This window comes from Lipotes vexillifer, unplaced genomic scaffold (genome assembly GCF_000442215.2).
Source record: "Lipotes vexillifer unplaced genomic scaffold, Lipotes_vexillifer_v1.1 scaffold646, whole genome shotgun sequence".
NCBI classification, from domain to species: Eukaryota; Metazoa; Chordata; class Mammalia; order Artiodactyla; family Lipotidae; genus Lipotes; species Lipotes vexillifer.
This window is the reverse complement of record NW_006769605.1, coordinates 509,131-519,886: the sequence shown is the minus strand read 5'-3', so window position 1 is coordinate 519,886 and position 10,756 is coordinate 509,131. Positions and strand designations below refer to the sequence as shown.

Here is a 10,756-nt window from a genome sequence, read left to right as displayed (position 1 = left end):
CGCCCAAGCCTGTTGAAGAAAGCCTAGCTGCTGAACCCAGCCTTCAGTGTGACGTGGTTTGAGCTGGTGGTGGGGGCAGGGAGGACAGATGTGACCCCATGGGAGGATGTGCTCTTTCTGCAGAGACTTTCCCGCCACTGAGAACCGCGTGCTTCCAGGAAACCACCTGGCTCTGCCTTGCGATTTACAGTGTCCTGGGCGGTGGATGCTGCCCAGGGGTTTCAACTCTTGGACTCACGGCACAGGGGAAATAGAGAAGACAGTTATGGTACAGAACAGAGTATAAATGTCATTGGTGATGACAGTATAAAAACACGTTCATCTTGCAGAGAAGTCAGCTAGGAAAGACGAGGGTGACTGACGGCCGCCATCCCTAATTTACAGAACAGGAAGTGAAGATGCACCATCGAAACTCGGCAGGGTGAGCATACACTTAAAACAAAGGTTTAAGTGCATACTATAGATACAATAACGAAAAATAAAAAAGTATCTAATTTTAATAGTGCGAATCGATATTTAAAATAGAAAATCTAGAAATATAGAACCAGTATAGTATTCAGAGTCACAAGAACAAAAATTAAAAATGATTAAAATGTCTGCTTCTGAGTTTGCTCGGGGCCAAGGGTAGGGTGGAGATACGGCTTGTTATCCCTAAGTTCTCTTCTGTTTGAGTTTTTACCAATGGCTGCAGTATTTTCATAAAGTAAAAACTGTTCTGTTCATAAGTATGTATTTTTGCTATCACATTTCTCAGAACGGTTACAAAATGGTCTTAGCCTCATTCATGAGAAGCACCTTACGTGAGCTACTTAATGTGCATGAATTGGCTTCCCACCTAAAAATGAAGGGGCAACGAGTCATGTTTTATTTCAAGATAAGTTTAATTTTATAACATTGTGATATATATTATAAAAACTAGAATAAGACACATCACTCCCCTCTTAGAGTTTCTTAGGCATTTGCTTGAATAACTGAACAAGAATTAAGATTAAATTGCCCATCAACTTTAAGTAAGTGAATATTTGAAAGTATTTCTATTAGTAGTTTTGCACAACCCTCCCTAATCTCTTTCTAATCAACATGTTTATTAAATCTTCTCTTTATAACAGGAAAGTCAATTTCAGCAATTTATCCTTCCGTGTTCATAGATTACTAATTACTGTAGGTTTACCTTGTAAAGTCTCACTTTCACGTAATACATTCACTTCCGTTAGATAAATTGCCTGCACGTAAAACAGTGTATTACTGGCCACTTTTAAGTATCATTTCCCCACCAGTCTTTGTAAAACATCACTGCTTTCCAAGGGAAGTCTGAGAGTAGCTTTCCAGATTTTCTGGAATTGAATTTCCCAGAAAAGTGGAAAGATGTTGGACAATCACAGCTATAGAGCTGGGAAGTATTGAAGAACTACTCACTAATCCTACTGACGTATGCGTTTGGGGTTGGAGTACATTGCACAACAAAGAAGAAATGTTGGTTGGTGCCTTTGCCCCCTCCCTCCCCCCATCCTTCCTTCTCTCCTTTCCTTCCCATTCATCACTCAGCCCAAGCTAATTTAAACTATGTTATCCTGGAATCTGTGCAGAGAAATGCATGTGACACTCCAAATCTTAATATTTGCCAAAGTTTGTGGCTGTGATCCTCCAGCCCTGCACGTAACTTCTTTTCACATCGGATCTAAACTCTAAGAGTCAGGAAGGCAGCGTTGGATCTGTTTTGTTCTCTGCTGTTTGCCCAGAAGCCAGGAGGGCCTGCGGCCACGGCAGATGCCCAGTCATAAGCTACGGAGGACACGGACCTGGCACGTCTCTCTAAATGCTGTATGTACACAAGCACACTTAACCTTCCCAGGTAGGTTTGACCATCACCCCCTTTTAAAGGTGGGGAACCGAGTCCCAAAGAGGCCAGCTGGCCTGGTCACAGCGCTAGTCACAGGAGTTTCTGGGCTCAACCGTGGGTGCCACCCCACTGCGTCCTGGTTACCATGTCCCCGGGGGGTGCTGTGTCTGTCCTCCACACCCATTACGTGTGCAGAGTGGAGCCCACGTCCGGTTAGTGGCTGCCACGGCTATGTGGATGGAGCGCCGCCTCCAGCAGTCGTGGTCTGGACTGAGGGGGCTCTTAGCCCTCAATTTGGGACATGTCTTATTCTACAAAGGGGCAGGTGTTACCGAATGCGAGTGGATCGGGTGGGATGCCTGCCACCAAATTCAACAGTATCATTGATGGAACAGAATTGCCTTTGACTTAGAACATTATAGAGTAATTTTTACATTTCAAAGTTTTTCATGTACTTTATCCTAGGCACCAAGTTACACTGTGAGGAGGCATTTTTATTTCCATTTTACTAAGATGCCCAGAGTGGAAGGGTTAAGTCATATGTCCTGACCCCAGTGGCCTTGCACTTGACACTGCAGGAGCCCCCGGGCGTCCAGAATGAGGGGAAAAACGGGCCAGTCGTCTGGCTGTTAGTCGACTTCTAACATCCATATTTTTGGACATCAGGTAGATGGTCTTTTTCAAGTCTTAGACTTGGTCTACACTGGCAGAGGAAGTGTGTGTCTTTGAAACCTAACTAGCCCCAAAGTCAATTATTTGTTTTCAATAATCATTCTCTGGTAGGTAATTACCAGTTTGCCCCAAACTCTGGAACTAGAAACGGTTGAATTCAAATAACCAGCTAGATATTTATTATTAGTAGGTTAGTAGTGAGGTGTTTTCACCAAAAGTGACAGCTTAAAATTAAGCATCACTTTCTCCCAACCTGGCTTGTAAGAGCGGCCACGACCTTGATGGTTGGATGGACTGTTTCCTGTCCATTCTGTCATCCTGAGAAGGGGACTCCATTAGTGAGCAGTTAGGGGTGGGGGCAGGAAGGAGGGTGTTCAGTCCTCTGTGTGTGTGGAGGCGGCTTTGGGGCAGCTGGTCATCTACTTTGTCACTGAGTCTGGGTCCTATCTCTGCTTTTCTTTCCGTGTCTTCGTGGGGAAGAGAGTCCTGGTTCCCAAGCTCGAGCCCATGCTAGGTTACACTCCTTCCTGGTGGGTGAGGTGCCCGAGGGGAAAGCAAGAGGCATTACCTTGGGTCATGACGATCCCGGCCAGCGCCTTGTGGCGGGCGTGCGCTGACGCCAGGCCCACGGCCAGCTCGTGGAACTTCTGCGTGACCAGCTGGGACACGGTGTCGGCGAATTCCTGAAAGACACAAGCAGCAGGCCTCTGTGACGGCTGCGCCGCTGCCATGTCCTCCCTCCTCTAAGCTGCGACCCCATGGGCATCTGAGGTCCCCCTGCCCTGCGGCGCCCTGCCACCCAGCCACCGTGACCCCACAGGCCTCGGGACACCAAATCTGTGGCCTTGATTCTGAGACTCAGCCCCCGGCGTGGCCCCTGGGCACAAGCCCCTGAGCCTATGCAGAACCTTCGGGTGGGGGGACCATCCCCTACATCCCTCCCTGCCTTGCAGAGGCTTCCTGCGGGGGGTTTGCACACACACATCGAGCAATCGGTTCCCACTTTCTTCTCCGTGTCACAGAACCAATTCTAAACTCCCCCCCGTGTCCAGGGACCGCTCCCCACAGCTCCTCTGCAGCCTGCTCCTTTCAAGTTTCTGCACACGTGCATGTGTACAAACACATACACACAGATACACACACGTGCATGCACGATACACATGTGCACATACACATACACACAGAGAGACCCATGCACATGGCACACATACCCATGCACACCTGTGTGTACATGCATACACATATGCACACATACATTCAGACATCACAGCCACACATGGGCACACACATGCCACACACACACGCACACACACACACACACAAAGATACATGCGATGTGTGCACGCACACAAACACAAAGGTGATGTAATCCCGGTTGTTGAGTTTTCTGAAATGACCCGTGTTTCTACAACAGCGGCACATGTGAGGCTTGCAGGCCCATGTTCCCCAGAGAGCTAGGCTGTCGACTCCCGCCTTGCTCCTGGTCCCGCGGCTGAAGCCCCTGCAGTGGCCCCATCACCGCTTTTCAGTCGACTTTCATAGGCTTGGAGTTGGAGACCCCGGTGTGCGTCCATGTGGGCCCGGTTTCATATCCTCTGACCTCGCACGGGGGTTGGGGGGGTGGAGGGCAGGGGCCACATCCAGCTGGAGGATCGGGCCGCTTCTGCTGGTCTGAGCACGGGACCATCCCCCCCACCCGCCGTTCCCCCTGGCAGGGTGGTCCAGCATCCGCGGGCCGCGCTGCGGGGCGCCTCCGTCTTTCGCTCTGGAATCGAGTTCTGGCGCCTTTGTGTCGCCTTCCATCCCCAGGAGGCGAGGGCGGAGCTGGTGCCCTTTCCTCCTCCAGTAACTTTCCAGGCGCTTCCCCCACACCTTCAATGGTCCTTTCCCTTATTTTTAAAATGAAGTTTCTGAACGTGCAGGAGGTGATGAGACCGACAACATGACAGAGGAGACATCTAATCCCTTTGCGTCCACTGGACGGGGCCCTGTGGGGCCTCAGAACAGGACGCCCCAAACCACTGAACAATGACATAAATTACACAAAAACCGGCTTCATGCGGAAACCCAGAGGCCAGTGCGCTTCGCTCAGGGTCGCAGAGCAGACCTGGCGCCAGCACCGCCTTCTTGCTGTCCCCGCTTCGGCCTGCAGGGAGGTGCTTCTCACTACTGAAGCCACGTCTCTGCCAGGATGTGGCCGGGATGGCAGGGATGGGATGTCAACCCAGCAGCCTTGGCTCAGACCCTCCTCTCGAAGCCCCACTCCCTGCTTCTGGGGAAGTGGCTTTCTCTCCTGGGAGCTTCAGCGGGAGCAGCCCGCCTACAGGGAGTCGGGGCTGAGCACTGTTCGTGAGGAGGCGCGTTACCAGGAGGCTTCATCCTGGGTGCCTGGCGCCCTGGTGGAGCCATTCCAGGAGAAGTTGATGCAGAACAAATCAGAGCTTGTTCCTGACCCTCGTGGTTACGCGGATGAAGGGTCCCTCCCCTCCCTCCGCCTGGCGAGGCGGGTGGGGCAGCGGACGGAGGTGGGTTGGGTTGTCCAGTCTCTCCAATGGTGATGAGGACCTCTGCTAGCGGACATGACCTCAGACCCAGCAAACCTCCCGTGAAAGGGCTGCACCCCCAAGGGGGGCCCGGGGTTGGGGGGCTGCCCCACCGGCCGGTCAGGCCCCTGGTCTGTCCCAGCAGGCCTGACCCTGGGGTTGGGCTCCTGGCCTACAACTAGTCCATTGTGCCCCGTCTCTTAAAACTGTCCTCGGCTGAGGACACTGCTTTCCATCACCACAGCCCTCGGCGTGGAGCTGGTCCTAGAACCCCGTGCAGCGTCTGTTTGGGGCTTTGTCTGTATTTTGTGCTTCCCCAGTAGCTCCATGTTTTTAATGACGGAGCTCCAACTCCACACACATTTGAGGTAGGGGTGTGGCTTGTACGCATCTCACACTTTCTTTGTCCTGCCGTGGACGTGTTGTCCCGCGTGTGTCAGTGATGACGCACATCTCGGATGGAGGACTGCCTGCACCCACGACCTTTCCAGGGATGGCAGAACACACACACTGGCTGGTGGGAGGGTAGACATTTCGGGAAAAAATTAGTGATGTTTCTTCACCCATCGTTCTGGTTATTTTCTGACTCTAACATGCTGTCTCAGTCGGCTGAGCTGCCGCCACCAGCACCACTGGCCCCACGCCCTCGAGGGATTCCCTTGTGCCCCACCCGGGCCCAGGTCGAGGGGACCATGGCTGGGTGCCAGAGCTGCCTGCCTCCACCTCTGAACCACCCATGCTCCATCAAGACTTTTTTTTTTTAAACATCTCCTCCCCTTTAATCCTTTTTTCTTTATCCTTTTTTTCAGGGGTCTTGACATTTATGTTAAGCATGTTTCTCAGTTAACATTTTATAAAGGTGAATTGAAAAAGAAAAAAGCAAAGATTTCTTTACCTTTTCTTACTTTGGGTGAAGGACAATCTAATTAAGATGTAGAGGGGTAGTTAGCTGGTTAAAATTTATCTCTGGTATTTAACCAGTATTACTTCCTAGGACTGCTTTGAAAAGTATTACTTATAGGGAATTTTATGGAATGTTTATATATTCTGGGTTTAAAAGTCAAAGGAAGAGAATCACGAATAACCATCTCCATTGGAAAAAGAGCATCTCCTCTATTACAGGGACCCGAGTTGTCTCTTTACAGACCTTCTGGAGTCTTTGGGAAATGAACAGTTTTTGGTTTTGGAAAAGGCTGGAGAAACGCAGTCTGCGAGCTTTTCTGCTCCGAGGCCCCCTTTCCCCCAACAAAGCCCGCCCCTCCCCTGCCTCTCCCCGGTACCCCATCTACTGCACCACAGCTATTTTCAGTGATTGGCTTTAATTAAATCACATACATGATTATAGCTGTATGTAGTTCTTCATAGTTGGATTTGTGTATGTAAGTGACGTTGCCATTGATTACATGGGGTGTTAGAAGCCAGGTAGAAACTCGGAATTCACGTAGGGAGACGCAAACCTACCGTCTAATTTAACAGTAGGAATTTTTTATGTTTTAATCACTTGGGATTTAATATATACAGTCAACTTTGGTTACTGTGAACCCAACTAATCAAACCCTGAGATAATTTGATTTTTCCCCACCTGGCATTTGGTTTATCATAGAAGCAGCTAAATGCTCAAAAGCAAGCTTGCATTGAGAATTATTTTTATAAATTCAAATTCCAGGACATGTCTGCGGGCTGTGTGGAGTTCCTTCAGTCTCCTAGGGTGGAGACGTGCATCCCAACTAACAGCAAACTACTTAGAGCATATTTTTTGAGCACCCAGGCCGAGCGGGCCTGCATCACTGCTTTCTGGTCTAGTCCATCCTGGGTGGGAGAGGAGGGATCCTACGGAGATCCCACGTCTGGCTTAGGGCAGCCCTTGGGCACAAGCACAGTGAGAGTCGTGGTGGTGAAGCCCGCCCTGGAAACCTCAGGGCGGGTGGTCTGCCCATCAGGACAGTGAACAGGGGAGGGCCTGGGCGGGGCAGGAGAGGCTGGATCTGGGGACAGTTGAGAAGCTGGCTTTGTTATATCGAAAGCCCTACGCAGGGAGTCTCTAAAGATGCACTCCAAAAGTCCCAAATAATGAGCTAAAGTGTCATTTGCAACATAAATTCTTTGTTAAATATGAAAAAGAGAGGCATCCAGTTGTACTCATTACTGCTGGTGATTTAGCGATTTAGAAAATGCCTTTGAAGGTCCCCTGGTAGCAGGAGAGCATTATTGTGTCTTCTGCAAGTTGGTCACGGCCTCTCCGAGCACTTAAGTGGCGGGGAAGTGTGGTCCCCTGAAGGCCCCTCGCCCTGGAGGCCTCAGGACCCCGCCCCAGCTTTTCTCAGGGCAGGAACAGATCGGGTGGATGGGACTGGGGGCCGTAGAATCTGCAGTGCTGCCCCAAGTCCCTGCAGGGGCCCGATGAGCCTTGGTCTGAAATCGGTCAATGCTGTTCATGCAGAAATTGGCACAGGCTGGACATTTGGACCAGAAACGATCAGAGGAGACAGGATTTGGCTTCTGGTTAAATCATGGTGATAATCAGGTGCTTCTGCTTCCAAAGGTTAAGTGGGGAAGTTGGCCCTGCATTTAATGAGCTGTGTGTTACTATACTTAATGAAAAACAGGAACGCGAGGCTACCTAGGCTTCTGCGTGTTGTGGTCTGCACGCTGCCTGTCGGCCCAATTACCACGGCAAATTAACAGCATTATTTAAATAGGAAAACAAACTTTAAATAGGAACACCAAAAGACTCAAACTCTACTCATTTCCAACACTAATATTTTGAAAGGCTTAAGTAAATAAAATGTGTTCAGATTTGCAGTAGCAGTCCTCAGGGTAAAATTGACATTCAGCCAAAGTGGTGAGGATATTAAAATCGATAGATTATGAGGGAGAGAGCCGTCAGTAAATATTTTCCTGTTGAAATCCCGTCTTTGGGTTTATACTGCTGAAATATCAGAAAGGTTAGATTTGCATATGGATGGAGCCAGGCGGGCCCTGGGACACCCCGTGCCCTTCCTGTCCACCTTGTCTGCAGCACACGACAGTGGGCGGGCGCCCTGGAGGTGGGCGTGCCAGGGGCCTAGGGAGTGGGGCCATGTGCCCCCGCTGTTGGGACTCATCCTCCATAAAGCACGGCCATCTTGTGCTCCTTCTTGGCCGTCCATGCGGCCAGAACCGGGAAGGCAGGAGAAACGCTGGCAGGATGGTCATCCGGCCACCAGACAGCGGTACACAGCTCAGAGGGATCCCATTCAGAGGGAATAGGAGAGGATCTTCCCCACCTTCCATCTCAATACTCCTTCGTGTGTCCGGGGAAAAGCCCATCTCCAGGTCTTGGTAATGACTCCTGTTTGTTGACAATGGCAATAAAGCCTCAATCAATTTCGAAGTCAGGGACTGGTGAACACGTGTCCCACTAAAATAACTCAAGTTACCTGACTACTCAATTGTTCTATATCTCAAATTACTGAGAGGCCAATAACAAATTTGAAGGAAGGCATGAAAGATGGAAGCCCTTTACCCCCGCTTCCATGGCATCGTGGGAAAAGCTCTGAACTTGCATCAGAGGACAGGCTTGAGTTCCTTCACACCCTCTCTGAATTGTTCAACCACCACCGGGCAGTTAGCATCTCTGAGCCCTTGGTCTCTTTTCTGTAAAAGAGGCACTGTAAGAATTACCTGTAAAGTCCATGATCCTGAATCTCAGCAGGGAGACCCAGGCCTGCAGCATCCGCCTAGAGCACTTCTGGATGACGTTTTCTTTCCAATTTTGCCAGAAGCAGTTGCTCCATGGGCACCAGGGGCTGCGTGGAAGCGGAAGTACACAGAGGCTGGAGTACCTCTTCAGGGTTGGCCCCCGCCTGTCGTGGGCAACAGGGAGGTAACTGCACGACACTGCCCCTCAGTGTCCTGTGGCTGTTCCCAGCTCGGGTGTTTCAGTGGGACGGCCCCGAGCCTAGGAGGTGCGCATCCTGGCAGACAGTGTTTTCCAAAGACGGTTGCGCCCTTGTCTCCCATGCTGCTGGCTCTTCTCACCAGTGATCTCCACCTGCCACCTGCCTCCTATCCAGTAGGCTGCGCATCCTCTCCTCGGAGATGTCTCACCCGCGGAGTGAGAGCGACGGTGGACTGTGAACGCACGCATCTGTGTCTGGGTCCTGGATGTGACCTCTCGGGATGCAGCTGGGCATAGCCCCATGGAGAGGCCACGGGTGAGCTTCCCCGGGAGGGTCCTCGGCCTGCAGTGACCTGCGGAGCACAGCCCAAATGACAGCGCAAGAGCAAGACGCACGATGAGCTTTTGGGTTTGGTGTGGTTTGTGACACAACGACAGTGCCTAAAGCAGATGTGGTGAAGGTGCTGCTAGACCGTGGTGGGCAGTTTGGAAGAGGGCTTGGATCAGGCCACTCCTGGCGTTGCTACCTAACAGCAGCCTGACTTTGCGAACATTATTTGGCCTGGACGTTCTCACCTCTCCAACAGGAATAGTGCCTGGGTCATGGGATTTTTATGGGGTGAAATGAGAGCCCAGAAGTAGATGCTGAAAATAGTACCTGGTACTGAAAACTCAGTGTCGAATCCGCCAGCATTAAGTGTTTTGTTATTATCGTCCAAACTGTGTGTACACGGTGCTTCCGCGAGACGGTACAGAGATACCTCTTGGCTCTTCTCTGCACCACTGTCTGCTCAGCACGAAGCTGTTTAAAGGACACGTTTGATGCCATCAGGCAGTGTTGAGTGGTGTCTGTTGAGACCACCATTCCTGAAACACTTCTCGTGTGCCAAGTGGCTTCCCTGGGTCATCCCTCCCCACCCGCCTGGTCAACCCTGAGCCCTCGGTTCACCATCTGCTGGGCACGCTTTCCAAGAACCCGGGTTACAGGTGAACAATGAGGAACTGGGAAAGCTGCGTGTTGACTTAATCTAAACCCCTGGGTGTGGATGCTGTGTGTATTTTGGATCCAAGTCCAATCTTAAGGAGAAATCACATACACGTCAATGTTTCATGCAGTCATTTTTTAGTGAAATCATGACAATTTGGGGTGAGGAGTTGCTCACCAGTTAAATTATTCGCTTGCCCTTTTATCAGCTTTAAATTTGTTATTACTGTTCAATCTGGAAGACAGTCCCTTTAGTGACAATGCATTTGGACATTAATGTTTGGAGTCAGGTGGACCCGCACTGCAGGCTACCCGGCTTATCCACTCATTTTCTGACTTCCGTCCACCCTGATTTCATCCTCGGGCCACAGTGTTCTGTGGTTGGTCACCGATGAACATCATGCTCATGAGCCTGACACCCGAGGACCAGAGCCCCGTCTCTGTCACCCTGGCAACGGCAATCTCCCTCCCCCCCAACATACACCCCAGTCAAAGTGTGCGTTCGCCTTTGGGGCCTCTGGAACACCCCACCCCCCAATTGTTAGGATTGGGAAGGGGTCTGTAGGAGCTGTTGCCGTGGAAACCTCGCTGTATCTAGAAAAGCTGGGGGAGAGGCCGAGTGGAGGCTGTTTCTCAAGCATTTCTATTCTTATTTCGTCTCTGAACCTGTCCCCTGGGGAAAAGAATCAATCAAAATTTATTGAGCAAGACACTAGTGAAATCCAGAGACTAATCAGACAGGGTTCTCTGTATAGAGAAGCCCGTGATATGACGTCTGTCCAGGTCTGGGAGCCCGCCAGGTGCTGCGTGCCTGGGACAGCCTGTCCCCTTAATCC

The 10,756-nt window shown here is 50.8% G+C and overlaps 1 protein-coding gene across 1 annotated transcript in view; it reads right to left on the bottom strand.

Moving 5' to 3' along the window:
* The window catches only part of ADARB2 (adenosine deaminase RNA specific B2 (inactive)), a 365,767-nt gene that overhangs the window by 30,329 nt on the left and 324,682 nt on the right, over positions 1 to 10,756 (bottom strand). The window contains exon 4 of the mRNA XM_007445656.1: positions 3,081 to 3,195. Within this exon, the coding sequence (XP_007445718.1) occupies positions 3,081 to 3,195 (115 nt within the window). The remainder of the gene's footprint in view (positions 1 to 3,080; positions 3,196 to 10,756) is intronic.